This window comes from Gavialis gangeticus, unplaced genomic scaffold, assembly GCF_001723915.1.
Source record: "Gavialis gangeticus isolate Ggan-Ray unplaced genomic scaffold, GavGan_comp1, whole genome shotgun sequence".
Taxonomy (NCBI): Eukaryota; Metazoa; Chordata; order Crocodylia; family Gavialidae; genus Gavialis; species Gavialis gangeticus.
This window is the reverse complement of record NW_017729024.1, coordinates 162,428,193-162,442,879: the sequence shown is the minus strand read 5'-3', so window position 1 is coordinate 162,442,879 and position 14,687 is coordinate 162,428,193. Positions and strand designations below refer to the sequence as shown.

General features: G+C 43.4%; 1 protein-coding gene across 1 annotated transcript in view; it reads right to left on the bottom strand.

Moving 5' to 3' along the window:
* MTMR12 (myotubularin related protein 12) overlaps window positions 1-14,687 on the bottom strand; it is a 101,021-nt gene that overhangs the window by 33,543 nt on the left and 52,791 nt on the right. The window contains exons 6-10 of the mRNA XM_019518000.1: window positions 12,236-12,329; window positions 10,094-10,217; window positions 9,523-9,607; window positions 5,205-5,308; window positions 2,230-2,354 (exon numbers count right to left, since the gene is read on the bottom strand). Of these exons, the coding sequence (XP_019373545.1) occupies window positions 2,230-2,354; window positions 5,205-5,308; window positions 9,523-9,607; window positions 10,094-10,217; window positions 12,236-12,329 (532 nt within the window). The remainder of the gene's footprint in view (window positions 1-2,229; window positions 2,355-5,204; window positions 5,309-9,522; window positions 9,608-10,093; window positions 10,218-12,235; window positions 12,330-14,687) is intronic.

Here is a 14,687-nt window from a genome sequence, read left to right as displayed (position 1 = left end):
GCCCACAACTGGATGCAGTACTCCAACTGTGGCCTGACCAGCGCTATGCTGTGAGCTAGTACAAAGAACACGGTGTGCTCCAGCATTGCCTATAACTTCCCACAGCATACTGGATGGGAAATGGGAGACATCATTACTGCCCCAGTTGAGACATTACACACCATAATAATCTATCCTAAAGGAAGGCCTTTAATAGTCTCTGTTATAATAGCAAACTATTCTGTCTATTGTGTCGTGGATGCATGACAAGGTGCGGTTAGCCTTACTGACTGCTTCCTTGCATTGGTGGCTCACGTCCATCTTGGAGTCAACAATGACTCTAAGATCCCTTTCAGCCACTGTGTTGTTGAGAAAGGCGTTCCCCAGCCTATAGGTATGTTGCTGGTTCCTTCTCCCTAGATGCAGCACCTTGCACTTGAGAACAGAATGGAATTCAATGCAGACATCCGCCCACCTCTGTAACCTGTCTAGATCTAGCTGGATTCTGTCCCTCCCCTCCAGCATGCCCACTTCTCCCCACATCTTTGTGTCATCAGCAAAATTTGGAAAGCATGAATTTTCCCATGCCCACTTTTAAGTCACTGATAAAGATGTTGAATAGCACAGGCCCAAGGACCAAGCCCTAGAGGACTCCACTGCCCACATCCCTCCAGGTCAAAAATGACCTGTCCATCCCGCTCTCTGGGTAAGACCATCGAGCCAACTTGCCACCCATCTGACTGTGTAGGCATCAATTCCCAGGCAATACCACAGGAAATCACGGCAGATGTGTTTTTTGCAGCTATCATAGAAACTGTTGTTTTTCACGGTTTTTACGAAAACAGAGAGAGTGCGATTTAAGTATGTCCCAAGTTACAGTAATTTCATGAGTCCTAGAATGGTAGCACGGATACCCTGTAAATACCCAGAAGGACATATACAGCTTTGAAGCACGCAGCAAAAGAAGTTACTGAAGTTAAAGTTCTGCTAAGAATCTGCAAAAGTCTTATAGCCTAACTTGGGTAACTGCTGTTCTGCAGTGACACTGCTACAGAGCAGATGCATGCCAAATCTGTCTGCAAGCATGCAGCATTCAACAGAGACCAGATCTGGGATAAATTAACATATATGCTCTTCATCAGCAACAGCTGCACAGATGTTAAAACACAATGAATAAACACTAGCGCAATAACCCACATGAACTCTGCAGTGAAGCCAGCCTAGAACACTGGAATTCTCATTCAAAGATGTAGAGTCAAATTAAGCATTATGTTTTGAGTATAAGTTACCAAGAGAACACAGTCAGACCAACCTGCATTTAGAAAAGTCTCTTATCACTTGAGTTATACTGGTATTGTCCAATATCCTGTAAAACCTCAAAATAGCCAGGGTTTATAAAAGCCTTAGAGCAAAACACACCAAGTTTAGAAAACTATAGGTAGAAACCACAAAAACAGCAACTGCCCAATAAATTAATGTTAAAAGAAAGTTAATAAAGGTAAAATGTCCTCACTGCCTTGCAGCCCACCCAGGAGGGGAAGGTGCCAGCTGGTGGGGCAGTACAAAAGGCAGCCAACAACCAAGATGGCAGCTGTCCCCTTGTCCTGCCTTTCCCCAGGGACTCTCCACCAATCAGCAGCAAGGGGCGGGGCTACCAGGAAATGCCCATGAGAAAAGAAATTGGCTATTTGTATGGTGAACAAGCCACAAAAATTCCTTTGTCTGGCCACAAATTAAGTAGATCCCTAACTATGGGAGGTTAGCCAACAGAATAGCTTTGCTCCCTTGCAGCCAACAGAACTTCTACATACAACAGCTTTGTAGTCTAGCTTGTCATAACTACCTTTCTAATGTACAACAGAACCTACATACTTTGCAGATTTAGGTTTCTACCCCTGTGAAACAGAGGAGTGTTTATCAGTTAGCCACGTTGGAAGTTGCTCTGATGCAAATGATCTGGCTTCAACTATACAAGCGGCTGGTCAGACAGTTAAATTAAAAACTGCAGGCTTTCAGTATGTTACTAGTCAAGTATACAGATCTCACCTAATCTACAGGCACATCATTTGTCATCTACTTAGAGTTCTCTATCTGTTGAAAAGAGGAAGTAACCACTTAGGTCTATATTCAAGATCTAAGAACTATTAGCAATATAACTATCTGAATGCAGCATTAACAAGTCTATAGTAGGTATCAATTCTTATCCTAGTTCTTCCTCTTCCTATTAAAGTCTAAATTTTAAGAACTTACCTATCAAAAACAATTGTTTAAATCTAGTGTATGCAGTTTGGATATCTTGCAGAGATGGAAGGCTGCTTGAAAGGTCATCCATTTTCAAGACTTCATAAGGAGGTGCATGAATTGTCTTATAGATTCTGGATAAATCAAATGATAAAGAGAATTAAGCCTTCTAGGTTGGAGAAGAAAACATGGATAATTATTACTGAAAGTAGCAAGGTTCATTACCCATCCCATATATAAGTGCGCACCAGGTATTCTAGAATACAAGACATCCATCATATGAATGAGCTTGTCTAAAATTTAAAAGTTTTGTTGCCCTAAATATATAGGCATGGTAAAAACAGTCCTTGTGTAGATATACTGTACTGGCACAGAAATCCTTTACAGGCAGTTTTGCAAAACATGTGGAACTTCTAAGCTACGAATACTGCATCTTCATGGGTATGTTATGCTATGTTACACCAAATTAATGAATTCATGTCAAAATATGAACCCTGAGGGTGGTAGGTATTCCCATCTCCTGGCAAACACTTCAAGTACCAAAAGACAATGCAGAGCTGACTGTTTTAGAGTCTGCTTGACTCCCTGATTTTTGATTAGGCTGAAGGGACACAAGAGAATAAAGCACATTTGCTGATGTTAAAAGACATTCCTGAAGGGAAAGAAAAGAATTTGAGTTGAAATGAACCTAAACACCAGAGGTTGTCTGGAGTTAGTAAGTAGTACTTGTGCACATAGACCTTATTTCGCTGGAAAAAAAAAAAACTTGCTTCTCAGGCTGTGCTTTACAGTTAAGTTAACTAATAAGTTTTTTAAAGCCATTTTTCAATCACACTTCAAAGGGAAGACTTGCAGGCATTTAATTGTCAAGTCTTATTAGTACTCTGTAGCCAAAGGACATGACCCAAGAGGAACAAAGTCACATGAACCAGGAACAGACTTCCCACGGAGGTGGTGCAGTCCCCAACCTTGGAAGCCTTCAAGAGGAGACTGGACAGACACCTTGCTAGGATCATTTGATCTCAACAGTGTTCCTGCCCAGAGCAGGGGGGTTGAACTTGATGATCTTTCAAGGTCCCTTCCAGCCCTTAATTTCTATGATTCTATGACTAGTCCAGAAACAGGCAAAACTGAAGCCTAATGAGAAATGTGCTCAGACCAGAAGAGACAGAGGGCCAAGCAGACTTATAACACGTTTCATTTCCCGAACAAGAACAAACCACACTACTTTTCATCATATAGCTGTCTCCATAAAGGCTTTACCAGCATATTGATGTTGATGAGATTTGCATCATTTACTGGCATAATTATGCCAGTAAAAAGAGTTTAATTGTAGATGTTAAATCTATACTAATTAACAAACTTAAGATATGTTAACAAAAACAGTCACGCATGTTTAAAAAGATAGCTGGTAGTGGTTAACCACTAGGTAAAACCTAATAATACAGACAAGATCAAATGACTTTTGTGATGGTTGAAATATATGCCTCAATGTTGCAACTGATACTTTGTTGCTGATACCTACTATTTTGTGGAACACAAATAGTGTCTGAAAAATGTGCAATTAATTATCAAAGTTTAGGTAATTTCTGAGCATGTCTACATATGTAGATAGCACACAAATCAACCCTGACACTTATTGCTCTGGAGTTTTTTGCTCCTGGACATGCTGTTTGCACATGTGCCCAGAAGCAATCAGCTCTGGAGATGATTCATGTGCAGCACATGAAGCCTGGTTGGAGCAGCCCTGGCCAGCAGAGGGTCCCAGGGGTCAGCCTGCCAACCTGAGACTGCTCCAACCAGACTCAGTGTGCTGCAGAGGGGCTGGCCGAGGCATGAAGTTACTTCAGTATGGGGCTGCCTACTGGCTAGCCCCATACATTTACATGTGCACTGCTACACATGGAGAAAACCAAACTCTGCAGCAGGGTAGTACTAGTAAGTACAAGTACTACCCTGCTGCAGAGTTTATTAGTTTCCTGCACTCTAATAGGGGTGCATGTGTAGACGGCAAGGCATTTACTGCATAGCTAATTAGTCAACTCTGTAGTAAAAGTCTCACGTAAATGCGCTCTCCCTCACCTAAGAAATTTAGGAGTGTGGGGGAATACAGGGAAGCTTTCTCTGTTCTTAAACTAGTGATCTTGCAGGTCTTTTTAGGCTGACTAGGAACACCCTTTTGTTTATCTTTCCACCTATATGAACCAAGCTACCATTCAGAAATGTGGTTCAGAGAATCTTTTTTTCTTTCAGATGCAGTGGGAAAAAAAGAACCATAGGGCCATGAATCTACTGCCAAAACGAAAGCTGGGCTCATAAAACTCATTTCCCACCCAAGTTTTCCTTCCCCGGCCCAATATCATTTAGTTTTAAAACAAATAAACAAAAAACCCCACATATCTTCCCTCTCTTCCCCCATTAACTGGGAGTTTTTGCTTTTGAACTTAATTTTTGCATGAACTAATGAATGAGGGCAGTTGCCTCTGCTACTTTAGCTCACTAGGATTAGAAAATACTGGTTTCTCAGAAACCAGCTGCTAGTAGTTCTCAGCTGGTTAAATAATAACCTTGATTGGGAATCCTTGAACAGCTGACATGGACTTTTAATAAAAATTAAAAAATAAATAAAAAGGAGAGCAGTATGAGAAAATTCACTTGCCTGGAAAAGAATGAAACTTGACTGGAGAAACTGGGAAGCAGAGGTGTAAGCTAGTTACAACTACAGCCTGTAACTAAGCTTAGGGCAACCCTTTTTCCCCACCTATCCCCAGTTTGCATAAGCTTACTCTGATGAGGACTCATACCTATGGGACAAAGTGCCTTGCTGTGCTGAAGCCAAAAAGGCTAGACTGGCTAATGCTTTGTTTTGAGTTTTCTGGTGGGTGGAGCCAATGTGGAAAGCTGTGTAAACAAGGATAGCATAACAGTATGGACCTTACTTCTCTCCTAAGCAAAATGATACAGACAGAAGAGCTTTTACCGACCCATCCAAGAATTTGGGCATTTGTAAAGCGCTGTCATCCTGTTCTTTGGGAAATGCAGACATTTTGAGGAGGGCAGCACCATTATGGCAAGACCAACACCAAATCTGCAGAAGAAATGTGTAATAAATGTTACTTGATTAGTTGTTTTGTACAGATACTTGTGCAAAATGACTAAACATTAAACTATATGAAACATCTCCCTACCCTATGTTGTATACAAATTTTCATTTATTTAATGAACAAGGATCCTGGCTTTCCAATAAAAAAAATTGAAAATTCTGATAAAAAGTCCCAAAAGTCCATGATTAAAATGAAAGGACCCCACAGCCCCGCTGGTGTCCCTCACTCCCCCTTCACAGGCCCTACTCATGCCCCTCACTCCCCCCCAGTCCTGCTGAAGGGCCCCCTAGCTGCCAAGGCTATGGGGCAAGGGACCCGGGTCTGCAGACCCCTGCCCCTGGCAGATGGTAGCAGCTGCTGCAGCAGAATGGAGCCTGGCTCCCCGCCTGCTGTCAGCTTGGGTGGAGGTGGGGCTGGCTCCCTGCCGTGGTGTGCACTCTTGGAAAGGGGTAGGGGGGACCCATGCCCCCCAGATCTGTGCACACTGCAGGCTTGGGCTCCTGCCCTGCTGCCCTCCTCCGGGGCCTCCGCAGCCAGCAGGTACCATTGCAGGGCACAGTGGGGCCACACAGGGTTCTCCTTACCACTGCAGGCTCCATGCTGCCCTGGCAATGCGGTCCCTGTGTACATGGCAGCAGCAGGGGCAGTGGTATGGGGGTGTGCCCCTCACTGCTGCTACACACCCAGGGGACATATCACCAGGACAGTATGGAGCTCACAGTGGCAAACAGCTTCCCTGTGCAGCATCACTGTTCCCTGCAGCACTGGGTTGCACGCACCAGGCTGTGGAGGCCCGGGGCAGGGGGAAGAAGGGCGGGAGCTTGAGCCCACAGTGCACACCCACCTGCCCTCCCAGAACTGCATGCATCACCAGGGAGCTTGCTCCACTCCTCTCCCAGACAAGCCATCCACGGTCCCATCCCACTCCCCACCGGGGCCCTACAGCTGCATGTTACAGCCCTTGGCCCCAAGCCCTACTGACCACTCAGCTGAGCAGCAGCCTCAGTCCCAGCCCTACTCAACTCCCTCCCTACGGGAGGCTTAACCCTTTCCCACCCACATTACCTGTGGGAGCTACTCTCGAAGTTGCCTGGCTGCCCCCTGCCTGACCGCCCTCCTTCCAATCCCTCCCAGCCCCCTGCTGGCTAGAACTCTGCCAGCCTGCAGAGAGCTCTTTGCAAAACTTCAAAATCCACAGGTTTCTCCGCTAAAATGAGAAATCTAGTTGTTTTCATCTAGTAAAGGGGAAAATTTGCATTTTACTCCATTTTCCCTCAGAACCCTGCTAATGAGTCACTCAATATTGTAGCAATCTTAAAGTTTAGAACCAAAGCAGGTGTTTCACAAAAACACTTAACAGTATGACCCTGAAAATTCAAGTTTAATCCTTAGAGTTATTAATAATAATATTGCACTTACTTTATCTAAAAAAGGTATGGTTAAAGACCTCTCCCCAACCCCATAAGGTTTGCCTAAACAGTCCTTGGAAATGGATCAAAATAGCCCCTGTTACTACTTCTTCAGGAAGATGACTTCCTGGGTGGAGTGGAGGGGGGTAGAAAATGCCCACGCAAAAGAATCACTTCCAGAATAGCTAAATTCACAACAGCTATTTAGCCCTTTGAGTACAGCATTTTATTTACTGTGTCTCATCCTAAAGACAGTTCACCAACAGCTCTTGGCAACACAACACTACACCCTTAATAACAAAAAAAACCCTGACATGCAGGATTAGGTTGTGTTTTGTAGTTTTCAAGCAAGATAGCTTAAGGAAAAAACAATAAAAGGCAACATGAAACAAAAAGCATCTATGCTTAGCAAGAAAGTTATTGCAAGATTGGGACTGTTCAACTGGAGGCCCACAGGCCACATGCAGCCTGCGAGGCTAAGAACAGATAGTACACATAAATCAGTTCAAAGTGATCAGAAACTGGTTTAAACCTGTAACAGAACAGATGTTTAGTGCACATAAACCAGTTTGAAAATGGCTGAAACTGGTTAGAGATAAGTCTGATATACTACATTCAACCAGGTTTAACAGATTTGGGTCAAACACCAGTTTATGCAATGTCTGTCCCAGACCTCTTGCTGGTTTAAGTTAAACCAGACTCCTAGCATGCTCTCTAGGCTGGGTGTGGTTCTCTGCTCCACAACAGGGCTGGCCACTCCCCTTTGCTCCCTGGCTGGAGCTCAGCAGAGTGCAGGCCTCTGCCTGGCTTGCCCCCGCTCTCCCCCCCTCCCCTCTACCTTACACAGACACTTCTCAGCATTAGCTAGCAGACCACATGCTGGCTACGGTCTGTGCTGTGGCAGAAGGGACAAAGGCAGAATCAACAGGTAGCTGGTGACGCCCCTCAGTTGTTTTATTAATGGGGTGATAAACACTGTTATCAATTCCTTACTGGGCTGGTCAGAGGGTTAGGGAACCCCTCCCTAATCAGAGCATCCTGCCAGAGCTTGGCCACACACCCCAGCTCAGCACTAAAGAAGGGAAGGGAGGGCTGCTCTAGAGCCCCCAGGCTTCTAGCCTGAGCCACTGCAGGCATGTGCCTGCATTACTGGGATGTTTCTGCAGTTACAAACTGATTCAACCTAGCCAGGTTAGACTAACCTGCAAAGATTGAATCAAGTCAGGCTCAGGCTTTTTTGAATGTCTGTCCCTAGCCCAAGGGTTCATATGCAGCCCTACCTGAATGCTGCACCTCCTATTGCTTTGGCTGCTGCTGCAGAAAGGTTCTCATTTGCTTCCTGCTTCCACCCCAGTGGGTGGAGGGGGGAGGCAGTGCAGCTTGCAGCACTGGGAAAGCCCATGGCACAGTACAGGGAGGAAGCTACAGTGCAGGCTGCCCACATGCACAGTGCAGGCTGCCCACATGCACAGTGCAACAGCTGACACATGTGCAAGCAGTGCAGGGGAGGGCCATGGGAAAGGGGTAGCCCACAGGCCCATGGCTTGCACAAATGAGGCTCCTGCTAGCGCAGTTCACAGGGTGTGCAACCCCTGGCTACTTAGAAGTTGGAGAGTCATGGCACAGATGGGTGACAGCTGGACTTATTATCTGGACCTTTGGCATATTCACACAGGCATGCTTTGCAACAATGCTGCTTATGTTGGACCTGGAAGTCAAGTTCTGCATCTCTCATCAGGAACATCAGATTATACATAAAACATATTATAACTCAATTATTCCTTTGCAATCATATCAGCCTCCCATCATTATGGAGGGTAACCAAGTTATAGTATGACCTACAATATAATTGCTGATATAGGAAGAGAAAAGAACTCACACTGTCCTCCACATGCTAGAAGGTTTGTGTCCCAAACTGCCAGATCTACAGTTTTATTAAGTAATTTTGAGATCAGTGCTACCATTTTATAAAAACCCAGAAGCCATACTTTAGAAGCATGGTGAAACTAACCATGTTTGTATCAAGACAATCAAATCAAAGGTTTCACATTACCTTGTCACTGCCATTTTATCAAGGAAAAATATGAATTTAGCTTTCAAATAGGTGCAACCAGGGATTAATTTAAGGACTTTTAAAAACCTGTTACTGGGACTTCCACTAAGATGACAATCCTAGCAGCATAACTGAGGGGGAGCAACTAGGGCAGCAGTCCCAGGTGCAAAACCCAACAGTTGTTGCATTAGCAGCTACTGCCACCAGCACCACCTCAGCCAGCACTGCCCCGTGTGCAGGAACTGCCCAGGATGTGGAGTTGCCCAGAAGCCATGGTTAGCTAAACTTCAGTTCCTGTATAATAAGTGCTGTAGGTCTATCCTTTCAAATACTTGACTATGAGAGCACTGAATCACTCTGAATGTCACTGACAAGAGCCAGAAAAGAGAACAAAGCAACTAGTGTCTCCCACCACCCAGACTGAATCTAGTTTAAGAACACAGACGTAAGGGACTTCTGCTTCATAGGTGAAGACAGTAGGGGCTGTGCATACTCAGCAACTGAAAGATGAACAGATTACTGTTTTGCTGTGTTTTCCTACTTCTGCTCTCTAATGTTTAGAAGAGAGGAACTATATTATGTCCTTTTTGCTGCTGTTTCTCCTTTTACTGAGTTTGTTACAGAAAGGACTTGAGTGTGCTAATCTTATGCATTAAACACTCTGCCTAGAATATTCACAGAAATTTTCCAACTGACATGTGAAAGTTCTCTCACCCTTCAATGTCTATATACTCACAGGAATGCCTCTCCCTTGGTGCACCAAGATACTTTCAGTCACAGACTTGAGAAAAGACTTGGGAACAACAAAATACAATGGCAATCTGAAAAAAAAAAAAAGGAAAAAAAAATGTTCCTTGTAGTTAAGAACTCTGCAGTAGCCATAATGTTCTTTGTATAATGCTGAAAGACTACCTACAGTTAACACTTAACTGTTAACTGTTAGCCACAGTTAACACTTAAGTGGTACCAAGGAAAAAAATTCTGGCTACCACAAGATTGAGTTAAGCATTTATTTCAACTGGACAAAGTATTCATTTCTTGTTCATGACACTTTGTACTTATATGCTCTCATGCGTTCCATGAAATCCTTAAAGTAGCTGGATCCTAACACAACAGGCTTACTACTTGAAAATAAGATTTTTTTTCAACATGGAGGGGTCACTTGTAGAACTACACCAAATTCCCCCATTGCAAATACAGTTTACACTGACAAGAGCTCTTTAACAAGTATAAACTTAAAAGTAATTGATGCTAATGTTAACAATTACTACAGAAAGTTATGCAAATATTTCAGTGGGCAAACTTACTTTTCAGAGACTCTGTAGCCTTCATTGACACTCACTACTTCATATTTCACATTCCCCTTGGTTCTTTCCAACTCCTCATGCCAGTCTTTAAAAGTATCAAACATTACAGTTCTGTTTTTTGCATCTGTCAGAAAACCATTAGATTAGAAAAAATAGTATTGCGAAGTGTCCAAGAAAGCCTCTTTAAAAGGTAGTAAAGTTCCTATTGTAAGAAAGGCAAGGGCCTTTGGGCAATGGTCTTTATGGCATTGTAGGAAACCCACTTTAATCCATGCATAGACAGAACCTCCCCACATTCAGAATAGTTTGAGCACATCAAGGTAAAACACTTTTGTACAGAAGATTCTGTTTCTGTCTCATCTTACTTGGCTTTCATTTAACTACTGCTGGAGCTTTGACAAGTGATTTTCAAATCCTGCTGCACATTAAGTTTTTACAGAACTTCCTTTCAGTTAAGATTAGCTCGACATCTACCACATACTCTGCAGTTAACTCCCTCACACCCCGATGCAGCTGACTGGAAACCAACTATGTGGCTTCATTAAATATGAAAGCGTATACAATTAGTACAGTAGCCTCTGTGCTAATTCAGTATGTGTTTGCTGTGCTCATATTTTCAGCAAACTCTAGAGAACACAGTTGCATCAGGTGTCCACAGAGGAACTGAGCATGGATACACTGGACTCTTTCTTGAAACTAAGTGGGAGTCTGGATTCTGGAGCACAAGCCTGGCAAAAAGTCAATTATGTAGTAGCTTCCCAGGGTGAAAACCACAAAATTTAGAACAATACCAATAATTATGGGATAACTGAAGTGCTTAAAGATAGCAAGAACTTCAATGGAATGTACAATAGCAAGAACAAATTTAAAGGTAAACATTAAGCTACACTGAAGAGACTGCTGTAGCTAGGACTGCTTATGGCAGAGCTAAAAAATGAAGGACACACACTATATGTATAACCAAGTGTTTAGGTATACAAAGAAAATAATTTTTACTCCTAATTCTTATTATATAGTGTGAAGATCTGAAATAAATAACATGGCAGTTACAGTAAGAGATGCATTTTATTTTATGGTATAGATGAATTCTGTAACATTTTTCCAAATAAGTCTCTTCTTTTATGCTTCCTTCTTTCTGCAACCCCCCCCCCTTATCATAAACCTTCCAGAGCAGGACTACCTTACTGTGCTCAGTCCCTGGAACAATGGGAACATGAGGAACTGTCTGAAACTAATCACTGGATTAGGTTTTCAGCTGGATAGAAATAACCTGATGCACCAAAATGTCTACCAATGGCAGGGGGTTGGGGGGCTGGGGGAGGAGAAATGTCACTGGTGGTAACTTGCCACCCAAATTTGAACAGTACTATCAGAAGCAGCTATATTCCTACTAAAATACCAATTTAAGAAGTTGTCCACAGTGAATTTTTTTACTAAAAAAATAATTATACTTCAAGCTACCGTATATCATTTAGATATGGCTAAGTAGGAAGTTTAGGCAAATTAGTTTGTATAATTTCACCAGGTAAAGCCTGCTTGATTTGCAGAATTTTGAAGTTACTATTTTTGCTCGGGGGTGGGTTTGGAGGGAAGAGACAGGAAACTGTGCACTTTTCATAAATACCTAAATTCTGGGATAAGGGTGGATATTTACACAGATCCTGAGATGCAAGAACAGTTTGAATCAGTCCAAAAGAGCAAAAAGTAGGAAGTTATGTTCACCCTCTGGCAATATAAAACCAGAATAGAAAGCAGAAGAATTAAAAGGGAAAAGGAAAAAAAGAACAAACAAAACCACTAGAAATATTTTACAGGCGTCAGGAACTAGTTTCATAAGGCACATGTAAAACTTCCACAAGCTGATAATGTATATATTGAATCTAGTAATTTTTCTCTGGGCTCAAAATTTTATTTGAGGTTTTATATTACATCCGAACTACAATCAAAGCTCACTGGAGCAAGTTTAGACATTTCATCAGCAAGTTTGTGTAAAGGGACACTTTCAAAGGCTTGATAGCTACCAAATATAGAAGATTCAAGGACCTAGCATATTTGTGGGCACTAAACACAGGTGCAGGCTGGGAATGGGGTGACCATATTTGACAATTAACACATACTATGAAGTATAAAATTAAGGTTTACCTGGACTGTTTGGTGCAGCTGATGCATAAGAGAACAGAAACAAGCGTTTAAGTAGTTTAGGAGTCTGGCTATGATGTACTATGCCACTGACGATCTATGAAAGGACCAACAAATTAATACAAGCATATCCTAGACTATTAAAGACTGTTAATGTAAAGAGGAGCCAAGCCTCCAATACAAAGCCTTGGGGCTCATCTGCATGTGCGCCTTAACATATTAGCTTATTTTAATGCACACAAAAGCACTACTAAAACATGCTTGTCAGTTAATGGGCATTAAAGTAAGCTGATGTGCATTAGGTGTCACTTAACCCTGCTTTTAAGTTAATGTGCATTAAGACAGTCTAATGCGCATTTTCCTAGTACCTCACAACGGAGGTACTAGATATAATGCATATTAACCAAAGCACATTAATGCATGTGTAGATGGAAACTAAATTAAACATTTTGAAACTGCCACTTTGTTAAGGTTCAAAATTAAGCAAGCACCCCATACAAAACTTAATTGAATAGCTTGCCTACGCAGAGGTCCAGGGACTATGTCTGACACTAAATTTAAAGGGTAATCCAGAAGCCATCCCATGACCCAATGCAGACTGAGCCACTGGGTCAGGATTCACTTTTGTAGATACATTAAGAGTTAAGCTATATTTCACACTTGACTAGAAGTCTGCCTTTTTTTAGTTGTCCCTTCACCACTAAATGTACTGTTACTATCTTACTTCAGTACCTTTCAGCTTTTAGTATTAATACTAGCTGCAAACAACAAAGGGAACAGCATGCATGTGTTGATTATGCTGCCTAGTTACTTCCCTTGTCCGTATTCCATCAACTTTGGACATTGTGACTTTTTTGGTGAACACTGTCTCAGTTTATCTTAAGGGTTAGAACTGAAGGTCCTGCACAACCAGTTATCTTGTGAACCAACACAGATACGAGTAAAAATGATTAGTTCTTAAGAACCTGATTTCACGCTGCAACTCTGGAAAAGTCACTTGTAAGATATTACAGTTAACCAGATCAATATGAAAGACAAAATTCAACAGGTGCTAAAACTTAGAAAGTGCCTTTAAGCCTAACTTCAAAACTAATTTGTTCCTGTAGTTTTTAGCTAATCATTTTCAAATTCCTCCTCCTTTCAAAAAGGAAAATGTCCAAATTAATCCTTCAGTGTCAGAAGAAATAATCTGCATGTCCAATTATCAAAAGATTGCATTTATAATAGAAGTCAACATATAATCAGAGTAACAATAAAGGTAAGCTTGTTGCATACCTATAGCACAATCCAAGACTGCATACTTCAAGGACTCAAGCAATTGATACAGTCCTCCCAAGCTCTTTTGACAGTATGAGCTCAGATTCACTGGCTGTTACATGACTATTAGGGCTGTGCAAAATTTCAGCAGCTGTTTCGTTTTGGAGGTGTTTCAGGCTGTTTCAGCACCCAAAACACCAAATCTGAAACTAAATGGAAGGCTCTGAAACATTTTAGAGAATTTCAGCATTTCAGAGCTGGGCTTGCAGGGAAACAAAAACTAAGAGGGAGGGAGGAGGGCAGGAAGGACTGCTCTGATATTGACATTTAGCTCCTGGTTCGATTCCCCAGCTCCAGGTTCAGTTCCCCAGCTCTTCTGGGGTGAGGGGGGGTGGGGTTTGGAGCAGGGGCAGGTGGACCACCAGATCTGCACGCGGGGTTTCAGCGGGCTGCTGTTGAAAGCTGGGGACAGCAGGAGCTGCTCAGCACAGCTTGCACCAAGCACTGGGAAGACTGTGGTGCTGCTGCTGGCCCCGGCATGCAGATCAGGGGGCTCGCGCCCCCCAGGAAGAGCTGGATGAAGTGGTCAAGTCCCTGAACATTCCCTCAGTTCCCAGCTCAATTCCCCAGCTCCCTGATCTTTCCCCCAGCTCTTCCCAGAAAGCGTGGGTCCCAGATCTGCGCACAGAACAAGAGCAGGCTGCCACTGCCAGCTGGGGATGGTGGCAGCTCTGAGCTATTTCCTCAGCCAGTAGCAGCAGCCTGCTGAAACCCCACATCTGGGGGCCCGTGCCCAGATCTGCAGATCTGGTGGGGCTGCATCCCCCAGGAACGGCTGGGGGAAACGATCAGAGAGCTAGGGAATCAAACAGGGAGCTCTGGTTGACAGGTGGAGCTGCCCTGGGTTCAAGACAGTGCGCAGCGCCCTGCCGAGCCACGATGCACCCACGCCATGGGGTAGCTGCCACATGGGTGCCAGGCAGGGGGGGCAATCCCCACTGCATGGCAGGGCTCTGCCACAAGCCCCCAATTGCCACTGATGCAGCCGACGAGTGCAGGGCTTGCCTTTTTTTTTTTTTTTTTTTTAAAGTTCTGCACTCACTGGCTGTGTAGCATATGGATGGCAGCATGCTGCCATTGCCAGCTGAGGCCAATACCAGCATCCAAGTCTGCCCAGAGCAGCATGCACCGAGCGCCT